The sequence below is a fragment of the Ostrinia furnacalis genome, unplaced genomic scaffold (assembly GCF_004193835.3).
Source record: "Ostrinia furnacalis isolate ACB-3 unplaced genomic scaffold, ASM419383v2 OfSCF0267, whole genome shotgun sequence".
In the NCBI taxonomy this organism is placed as follows: Eukaryota; Metazoa; Arthropoda; class Insecta; order Lepidoptera; family Crambidae; genus Ostrinia; species Ostrinia furnacalis.
The window spans coordinates 247804-259251 of record NW_021130506.1 but is presented as its reverse complement, the minus strand read 5'-3'; the positions used below and the strand labels follow the sequence as shown (position 1 = coordinate 259251).

At 35.2% G+C, this 11448-nt stretch overlaps 1 protein-coding gene across 2 annotated transcripts; it reads right to left on the bottom strand.

Annotated features, from left to right (window-relative positions):
- Positions 1-4520: 4520 nt before the first annotated feature.
- Positions 4521-6781, bottom strand: LOC114358039 (uncharacterized). Of its 2 annotated transcripts, none has more exons than XM_028311904.1 (2): positions 6180-6781; positions 4521-5134 (listed from the first exon to the last, which is right to left on the bottom strand). In XM_028311904.1, the coding sequence occupies exons 1-2, from the start codon at positions 6756-6758 to the stop codon at positions 4769-4771; spliced, it is 945 nt and encodes a 314-aa protein (XP_028167705.1). In that variant the 5' UTR covers positions 6759-6781; the 3' UTR covers positions 4521-4768. The 2 variants fall into 2 exon arrangements, with proteins under 2 accessions (XP_028167705.1, XP_028167711.1); XM_028311910.1 differs by having other exon boundaries at positions 6192-6773.
- Positions 6782-11448: the final 4667 nt, after the last annotated feature.

The window sequence follows — 11448 nt, the reverse complement described above, 5'->3', positions numbered from 1 at the left end:
CCGGAAACCTGAAACACGATGTTACAAAAGGATCTACCTGTGAGTAGTGAAGTGTTTCCGGAAAACAGGCGTGACTTCACCGCTTCTGTAGGTACCTATCTAATAGGCATGTGCTTATCACACATGCGGGCTAGCAACAGCTTATCAATTTGATAAAATTAACGAGGAAATGACGAAATGGTTATTCACATTTAGACTTTCCATTATGCAATTACTTAATCATTAAAATCATTGAAAAAAGGTAATCTTTTCAGGAAATATTGCGACATTTCGATCACTCATAATGAAGGTCTTATTTTATCGATAAGTATTATTTTTATTTCTGCAAAATGCTATTTAAGTATTAAATAATTAATATTTTAATAAATGTACTGAAAAATATTTTAATGAAAATTATTAAATGGATGGATTTAATTTCCGGATTTTTTTGCGATTTTGAAACATAAGTTTATATTTTAGTTATGCCTTTGGAAAAGTTGTAGGGATAATAATATTTGGCTACCTATGTGACGTCATCAAATCATAATTAACCAGATTTACGTGACTAATTTCATGAAATGTCTGCTGGTATGACTTACTGTCAATCTCCAACAACTACCTACAACTAACAGAGAAAACCATGAGTGAATTAAATTCCTACAGAGTCCTTAAATCATCCCGAAAATTCATTAAACCGAACCCTCCAAATCAGGTTCTAATTTCAGTCAGACCCTTCATAAACAGCAGTCGTAAACAGAGCGAGCCTGGCGTATGTATGACACCATGCATTTGTATGGCATGCCTCGTAAACTCCACCTGGGGTGGGTGTAAATTCTGGAATCATTTGTGCGATTGTGACGGTTAGGGGACTGGGCTGGATAGACGAGCAGGCACAAACAAAAATAAATCAGTTGAACAAAAATGATTCATTTACGGTACTTACAACTTGCACGGTAATGAGGGTTAAGGAATGATCACTTACATCAACAAAAGGAATTTCAACAGACACCGACCGACTACCCGCAGCTTTGGACCTGTAGAAAAAAAAACATGTTTTACTCGTATTGTCATAGGTCTGTGGTAGATGCTGAAAGAAAAGTGGAATGTTACATAATTCTTACTACTTAATAAAATAAAAAGTGGTTTGTTTCTTGAACACATTGAGTACATTAATCTAAAAAAGCATTTGAAACGCGGCGTTTAAATTCCCGCCTGTCTGCACCGCCCCTCATAAGTTACACAACGCGGCGATAGGCGATGATGCAGCCGCGGTTTTACGACCGCGAATAACCGAGCGAGCTTCTGTTTACACGGGGAATGGTTCGGGGGCGACTATCTAGACAACATGGCGGACAGCGAGGATGTTGGCAGGAGTGTAATGTATGATTCATGTGTTTGGTACAACTCTACAAGTACTAACTTCAACTAAGATAAATATGAGCAAGGAAGAAGTTCTCAATTCGGTTGTTTATTTTTCGACGCGGAATAGTTGCCATTTGGTTCCATAAAAATTTAATTTAATTTGGTTGAGTAACACTAACTACTTTAGTTTTTATTTTATAATCATTTTTAAGAACACTTTTTAGCTCTACCTACCGTTTTTTTAAATAAAGATACTTTTGATATCATTTTCCTGATAGCCAGTCATGTAATTACATAGTCCGAAGATTATGTTTCTCGTTCAGAGTTGTATATTCAACTAGAAATAAGTGAAAGCCTTTGAGTATGAGAGTATATTTATTAATCATTCAAATCCTTACATTTAACACACATTTTAATAGATTTCCATGAGGTGAAGGTAAATGCAATATAATGAAAAGAGTCACATTAATTTCGCACATCAATATAACTTAAAAATAGCTCTTCATTCGAGTAAAACACAGCAATCTTAAAAGCAACATGTTATGTTGTATGTCTGTATACGTACGTTATGGGTCATTCCATGACAAAAGTTACCGAGGGTTAAAAACTAAATATGTTCTTTTCGCATTAAATCTGATGAATTTTGAAAGTAAACTTTCCAAATTATAATGTGCAACAAAAAAAATCTGCAAGTAACAAGTAATTTTTAAGTTATTAGTCTTCAAAGTCTATACTTAAGTCAACTGTCTGAATGATCATTTTCTCTCTTATTATTGGTAATACGATTAAAAAAAAACTAACAATCTGTGAAACGTTTTGCCACTATAAGATTTGAGGGTATTTATCATAGTATTGGTAGATAGCGCCATAGTCCCAAAAAAATTGATAACCATCAAGTTTTAAGTGTGTTTTCTTGTTACTTCGGCGATGTAACACCCGAAACAAAAAAACAGGTATTTGTTTTATTATTGTACCTTACACATGGATTATGATAACAATATTTGGTAAAAGTAAGGGCATGGTAGTAATGATTTCAAATACTAACTAATATCTGAGCATGATACTAATTTAGTATGTTTCTTTTTTGATTAAAAACTGTAACACCCGAAACGTTTCGGGTATTACATTTTTATTTATATGTCGATAATGTGTGTATATTGCTTGGAGAAGTCAAAAAGTATTACTGTGAGTGTCCTTCGACCTCCCACTAGCGCTGGCGTCGGAAAAGGAGTCATATTTCTCTATTTAAGATATTTTTGAAATGTCGACTTAACACTAAAATGAAGGTATTGCTAAAAAGCCTCGATGTTTGACATTTCCATTAAATATCGTAATTAGAAATTAAAGTAATGCTATTTCAAGCCAAAAACAATAGAAAAAGCTATATTCTGAGGAAAAATTAAACTTGAACTTTGTATATTTTTTAAGAAAAGCTGCTTCGTAATTTCAAACCAGAATTCGCTCTATTTGTGTTTATTTGTTGTACTCCTTATTTTGTAGTACCTAGAGACTAATAAAACACCGATTTTATCGATAAAACGCGTTGCATTTTCGTACTCGTAACACCCGAAACAGAACCATTGTAACACCCGAAACAAAGAAAAAAATTATAAAAAAATAGTAAAACGTTTTATGTAACAGTGATTGTATGTTACATGGTTTGCAAATTTCATACTTTAGAAGTCCTGTAAGTTTTAGGTATGATTCCTTAAGAAAATTCGCTAAATTTCGAGTAAATGCAGAAACAGTCAGAACATAGAGGCAAAATCTCGTAACGCCCGAAACGCACACTTTTCGACTCATATTTTCGTTATCCTACATTCTAAGCTGCACAAACTTTATTATTTAGATAAAACAACTAAAAACGGACAGATTAAGGCACTAATATTATTAAAATACTATTTCAAAATACAAGAAATTGTTGAATATGTGTGTACGAACGTAACACCCGAAACGATGGAATGACCCTTATGCGTATTATACAGTGTGAGTCACGTTAAAGTGTACATATGAAAATAGATGAAACTAGACCTATTTTTATCGACAAAAAAGTGGTCAAAAATTTTTTGAGATTTTTTTTTAATTTTTTATAGAATTTTTTTTCTTCCAATTACTTATTGTAAAGAAAACGTAATAACTTTTAAACTAAGCAGAATATCCTGATAATATAAAAATAATAATAATGCTAAATAACAGGCAATACTAAAAAAATACATACAATACACAAAAAATGCCAACAAGTAATAAAAAATTAAACTTTTTGAAAAAAGACTGCTTAAAAATTCGTGTTTTTTTGGTTATTTGATAAATTTCTCCAAAAAATGCCCTTATAATAGGTGGTTTTTATTGTTGTGTATTATTCTCTATCGTATTACCTTTGTAAAACCAAAAATTGCATGTGTCTATCCCTATCACAACATTTGCTATGATAGTTTGAACAAAGGCCTACCACAACATTATTCTCCTCTACAGGTAGGGACAATTTTAATTTTAACTAAAATGCTTATTTTACTTCAAAGTCTTTTGTTTTTACTTGAAATCTAACTTGTCTTTATCAAAATTACAAATCTAGAGCCATTTTCAGTTTCGTTGTTAACGAAGCGTTGAATGGCGCGCCCGGAGAGGCTTAGTTCAAACGATCATAGCAAATGTTGTGATAGGGATAGAGACATGCAATTTTTGGTTTTACAAAGGTAATACGATAGAGAATAATACACAATAATAAAAACCACCTGTTATAGGGGCATTTTTTGGAGAAATTTATCAAACAACCAAAAAAACACGAATTTTTAAGCAGATTTTTTTCAAAAAGTATCATTTTTTATTACTTGTTGGCATTTTTTGTGTATTGAATGTATTTTTTTAGTATCGCCTGTTATTTAGCATTATTACTGTTTTTATTTTATCAGGATATACCGCTTAGTTTAAAAGTTATTACGTTTTCTTTACAATAAGTAATTGGAAGAAAAAAAATTCTATAAAAAATTTAAAAAAAATCTCAAAATTTTTTTGACCACTTTTTTGTCGATAAAAATAGGTCTAGTTTCATCTATTTTTATATGTCTTTAACGTGACTCACACTGTATTTAAGACCTAATGTAGGTATGTACCAACATGATGCAAATGCAATAAAACATTATGACTACATTTAGCTGCACAGAAACTTTTATATAATATACTTTTGAATGAAAGTTATTAAACATTTAACAGGAATGTATAAGCTCTACACCTGTGTAGAGCTAAACTTGTAGTCATTTTTGTACTCAAAAAATTACCATTCATTTGTGGTCGTTTACAGCAAATAATAACTAAAATCATATATATTTCTCTTACACACTAGACTATTACAGTGCTTACGAATTGAGTACATTGTGTTTGTGCCACCCTATTGGTGCCTGAATATTTCAGGAAAAGCCCATACTTCAGGTTACCAGTCCCGGTCCCCCGAAAAGGGCCCATTCCGTCTGTATTTGCCCAACCTCAAATCTACCAGTATAGTATTAATCCGATGCTTGGCTTGCAGGACGGCCATGTCATCCGTTGTCTGCCTCAGCTCCGAAGCAACGTACTGTCCATAAAAGTCGAACTCGTCTTTTTTAGACTCGTAGTAATCGCGTATTCTCTGGCGCCTGACCCATTCGTCGTAACCTTCTAACACCTCTTCGCTTCTCCGTTTGGCTCGGTTTCGGCTGCGTGACGGGCCCGGCGCGGGGTGCGAGGAACGTTCGGAAGTCGACCGGGATGATCGAGACTCGTCGGAGAACTCCACCTCCAGATAGTCGTTTGGGTTTCCCTGAAATGAAATAAAAATTGCTTAATTGCTCATTAGGTCATGTAAGTATTCAACCAACCTTACTAGATATCGGGTCAGCACAAAAATAACGTCTCAGGAAATAAGAGCGCACTTGAGAAGTGTTTTTTTGTATTTAATCTCTTTTTAACCGACTTCGAAAAAGGAGGAGGTTATATAAAAATATTTTTTTTTCGTCTGGCATCAATTTAATTTAAAATTCCCATGTACACTCCGCTAAATGTGTTAATTAAATAAAAGCACACTTTTCAAGTGCGGTGTAATTTCCCGACACGCATTTTTTGCGCTGACCTGATATCTAGTTGGTATTGTTGATCGAAGGTCAGACTACACCATTTTTGCATAAATATTGTTCTCATAGTCCATGGAATTCTATTACTACGTTTAATATTATGCGAATATGGAAAAGGTCATTAAAAATACTACTCGTAAATAACCAAGTTCACGTGCTAGGTAGTGATAAAATCGGCCACAGTAAAGCAATACGGACGATATATTTTATAATACTACGACAAAATAAATAGGTTCCTAGGTCGACTAGAAAACTGGATTGAGCTGAATAAAAAATAACACCTCTACAATCGCCTTCTTTGGAATAACATGTAAGTTATGTAACAAAAACAAAACGCATAAAACCTTATGTTATCAATATGGCTCGTCTATTCTATGAACCTGTATTACATTGAGCTGTCGTTAGTTGGTGGTTATCTTGGGTATACAAAAAGGTTTAATATTTTTGTTAACATTTAAAAAATTAAATTGGGTTTGTCATAATTTTCTTTAATGCGCGAATGCGCATGTCTTATGTGTTTTGCTGTTGGTGTACGATTAAAATAAAATAATGTCATCATGGCAATTGATTGACAAAACCGGACCATAATGTAAGGATGGGTTGCACCATCTTACTTTAACTTTAACGAACGCCAAAAGTCTGTCAAACTCTATGCAAAAAACACCGGTTAGCCTATTATAGTCACGATTAAAATAAGATGGTGCAACTCAGCCTAATATAAAATGTCTTGCTTACATTGTTGCTTACCGCGTTCGTCGTGCCATCGTTCCCGAATCCCCTGGTGGGCCCCGCGGGCAGAAACTTCAGCGCGTCGTAGAACTTCCACTTGATGGATTTCTCCACCTCGGCCATGTCCACGCCGGCCGGCTTCATCGCCATCGCCTTCTTCCGCTCGCGCGCGAACTGCGACCGGAGCGTATGCATCTTGCTCTCCACATCGTGCGTCGGTACCTTCAACAACTTCGCTATCTCAGCCCACGTGTCCAACTTCCTCGTTTTGTTCCTGTAATCTTTGGTCCAAGCTGAGGAGTCCCATAGTATTCTATTCTTCTGGAATAGCTCGATCAATCTGAAGATCTTGTCGTCGTCCCACACGGTCGCCATGTCTTGTTTCCCGATACACGTCTGTCGCGTAAACATTTGTTGCGGCACTGGATGACGCGAGCATCGGCGGGGGGCGCGGCAACATGCCAGATACACGTGATGCCGGGCAACAGCGCCCGTCTCGCTCGCTCGCAGGGCGCCGGCGGACGCGGCATGTTGCTGAGTCGCCGCGAGGGAGCGAAGCAACGTGCGGACAGAGTCACGTTCCATTTTAATGGTGATATGCAACTGTTATCGATTGTCTAGTTAGGTAGGTATAATTTTAGGCAAGTTGAATCATCATAATAAGAATACAGTCTATACTTCAATTTACAATTATTAGTTACAAGGACTGCTATTTTGCACTTGGTGTTGGTACTTAATATGCTAATAGAAAAGTACGACATTAATTGGAAACTCTATGTTAGAGATGAGACGTATTTACTAGAACAGGTCCACACACTAGGTATTTTACAGTACTAAGTGGCACCTATTCCAATTTTTAAAATACTTGATCCACTTAGTATTTTTTAAATTACACGATTTCCGACCCTACTATCAAATTAATAGAGGTTATTATTGCATAATACGTAGTCGTGTATTACACGCACCGCGTATTTCTCGCTAAGTATTTTTTAAATTACACGATTTCCGACCCTACCATCAAAGTAATAGAGGTTATTATTGCATAATCCGTAGTCGTGTATTACGTGCACCGCGTATTTCTCGCTAAGCTTATGTGCGAACGTAGAGATTCACTCCGTCTCTGTCTGACAAACAAATTTGAGCGCAGGCAGGTGTGAGATAGGAATAGGTGTTTGATGTATTACGTAATTTAAACTCTATTTGTACACAGGTAAGGTTTTGAATATTTTAATTTTTGTTCTCTCTCATCCAGCTCACTCCTTGTTGACTAGCCGGTAAAAAACCAGTTTTTATTCTTCCGACAGGTTTGTTTTGGTTTGTTGTCACGCGTCCGTGATAATTGCATAATTTGTATTGAAATAGTAATTTGATAATTAGATTAAATTGGAATAGTTTTCGAGTGTTGATTAGATAGAATTTAACTCCTGTTTCTGAGAAGTTACCCGCTAAAATACCGGTGGTGACAAAAGTTCCCAGAAATTTTTGGTAGTAGATGACCCATGGGGAGTTTTGTCACCAAGATTTTTTGTCTGTGTTTCTTTGTCAATTTGGGCGTGTTCCTTTACATGTATGGAGATTTGCTATTTTTGACATCAACGTTGATAAATTTAGCGATATCTGTGATATTTCTTTAATCTGTAAGCGTTTTGTGAGCGATGTGAAAAAATGTTGAAATGGAACACTCTCAGTTTGACATGAGCCGTCACACGTCCGATTTTTGAAGTGTTTATTTTTTATAGAAGAAACATTCTATTCTACAAGTTATTCAATTTCAAATTGCATTATTAATACTACGGTTGTATCTTTTCAAAGAAAATTGTATTTTAAAGTCATAATACGTGGATTAGTCCGCACTCCGCACTAGTCGCGTCAAGTATGGTAAATTACTACGTACTAAGTGGAACAGGTATTTGGATCACGTATTAATAAATACTTGGAATAGGTGCACCTAGTATCAAATTTACCTAGTATAGCCCATCTCTACTCTATGTGCATTGTGCATACCATGGACGTATCGCTGAAAGTATGCAAGGCTATGTAATTACAGGTCTTTGTCTTTATTCTTATTCATTATTAAGCAGTAAATCTATAAATCTGTTTGTAGGTACGTTTTCAAGCCGACAAATAACACAAAATGAAGAAAAATTGAAACAATCCAAATGGAGACGAATCTGGGGGCACGGCAGTGCCCCCACCAAGTCGAGCAAAAAAGCGGCACGGCCGTACCATCCTTTTCTCGAAGCAATTCAGGCCATTTTCGACCGCCTGTAACTTCGTTGTGGATAAAACTAGAAGGCTGAATTTTCATTAGCTATGCAGGCATTGTAAAGACACGGTATATTTAAAATTTCATTCAATTTGAACCAGTAGTTTAAGAATTATAACGGGTCAAAGTTACTTAATTTTGTCACTCACTGACTGACTCACTGACTCACTGACTCACTCACTGACTCACCGATCATCAAAACTCTAAGGCACTTCTAGCAGACCTAGAAGCTTCAAATTTGGAATATAAGTAGTGTTTGGTGTATGAATCAAGGAAAAACTAAAATATTTGGGGGCACGGTAGTGCAACCGCCAAGTCGAGTAAAATTTTTCAATTTCGGTCCAGTTTTCTAGATACATAACTGCTGTCTACAAAATACAAAAAGAAATGAGATCCCATTCAAAACAATACTTGTCAAAAAAACCAAGTCTCGCAACTCAGTTGTTCTACGGTAAAAAGTTGTGAGATCCATGTAATACCAAGTCCAGGCCAGGAAATCTTTAACGTTTTACATAAATATATTGACTTGGCCATCGCATGAAAACACGTGTAAATTAAATTATTTAGTGCGATGGCCAAGTCAATAATTTATGTAAAACGTTAAAGATTTCCTGGCCTGGACTTGGTATTACATGGATCTCACAACTTTTTACCGTAGAACAACTGAGTTGCGAGACTTGGTTTTTTTGACAAGTATTGTTTTGATGGGATTGAATTTTACCAAGATGCAAACTTCATGTAAAAAATGCTGTTGATAAATAATATAGTTTTTGATCGGGGACATGCCTTAAGAGCTTGCTGAAATTCAGGAATAGGTGAGGCCGTGAGTATAAGCTTATCAATGCAATAAACAATTATTTAGGTAACATAATAATTAATTTGTTCTTGTGGAAAATAGTTAAACGTCAGAGGAAATAATAATATTATGCACATGCTGATTAGTTAGTTAACATATTTTAATTAGTAAACAGATGACCTAGATTTTTAATGCTTGCACGTTAATTCATTTTAAATATATGACATTGCTCGTTCGAAACCTATAAGAATTGACTTTTAGTTTTTTTTTTGTTAGCGAACAAAGCTTTGCCAGAATGGATTTTGAATTTTGTGTCTGTAACTCTGTAGAGCAAGACTCAAAATCAATTAGGATGAGTTGCACCACCTAACTTTGACCGTAACTTTAACGATAACTGGTGATTTTTGTATGGAATTTAACAGATTTTTGACGTTAGTCAAAGTTGAAGTAAGATGGTGCAACCCAGCCTTAAATCTTTAAAATTACGCAACGGATTTTGATGCGGTTTTTTTAATAGATAGAGTGATTCAAGAAGAAGGTTTAAATATGTATAACATGCATATTATTAAAGAGAAAAGCCACGATATTCAATTGCACCCGTGCAAAGGGGCGTTCTGCTAGTTTTATACAAATACAAAGTTGCAAAACCAGACATATTTTAATCCTATCCTAGGCAAACATAATCTACTTGACCTTACATGGCCTGGAGAAAGCGTGTCCTGCGCATGTTGCCAACCAGTTTTTTGCTGTCTGCAATTTGTCTAGACCGAAATGGAAAGTCTACATGATTAGGCCGTAATATAGAGCTGGATGTTAGTATGTTTTAGGCCGTGAAATTACGTAAGTACCTTCTTGGAGACAGCAATTTTGCCTGTAAAAGGAAACACGCGACTTGATGTTTTTATAATTACAAGAGATATCATAAGAAGTTTCCTGTATTTTGTTTTGTTTCAGAGGCTTAAATCTAAAACATTTTGAATGTTTTTGATTTGAAAGTAAAAAAACTGAATAATGATTTGCTTCGAATTCCTTAGACCAAGTCTATCCAGACCAGTTTTTGGAGAAAATGGTCATCATCATACAGGCAAGCTAGAGCCACAAAAAGACATCAGACATGAAAAAATTTACATGAAATTTTAATTTTCTAGCTATCTAATAGCACGTACTACGTACTCGTACCTACTCGTACTATTTACACCCCGCATTCAATTTAAAAGAAAATAAAAATTCAAAACCGACTCTACATTTTAACGAATTTGCATCCGTTGTGTTTAAAATACTAGTTCGAGAAGGAAAAATAGCGAATAAAATTATGCAAAATTGATGGTTTTTTGGTATTTATTTTAAGACGTGATGCTCAGCTCAGCGAATGTTTTCGCCAAAAGTGGCGAATTCATTTGAATGATAATAAAGTAGGCAGGCCATTCACGGCTGCATTCGTTTGCATCAAATAACAATAGCTTGTCAATGGGTATCTACGAGTAGGTATCGATATTCTAACGTGTAGAGATCGTTTTTCTACTTTTTCCAATACCTATAAAAACACAGAAAAATCGTATCACATGGTGGGTGATGCAACAAATATTTCCTATTACAGCAATTTAACTAACTAAAATTTGAACTCTTGTGAAATTTTCAAAACACAAATTCATTCATTCATGTTAGGAGTTATTAAAAAGTTTCTACTAGAATATTAGAGTCAACACTGAAAAATAGAACTGAGTAAGTACTTAATTGTCATCAAAATTCTGCCTGTAATTTGGTCTAAATAATTTTCAAAACGTTCAACTAAAAGACTCGAATTAACACGAGGACTTTCTGGAATTCCTACATTTTTAGTTTTCAATAGTGATTGTTATCCGTTTAGAAACTGAATATAACAAGAACTTCAAAACTAGACAGGTATAAAGCTCTGGGTAATAGCAAACTATTATAGGTCCGGAACAAAGTATTTTCATAACATTACCTAGAATCGAACTCCTTCCTAGAGGCAATCTTGAACACGGATAAAACAATCGAATATAATCACGTCCATCGGCCATAGCAACACCGAACCGATTCGATTACTCGGAATCGGGGCGATCATCGAGATACATGTTGTTAGGGAAAACTTTAACAGTGAACTCGAATCGTTGCCCGAACTCGATTAATTAACTTTGTTTCCAGGAAATAAAAGGCGAATGTTTTTCACTTCATTTTTCACCCCTGAGTTA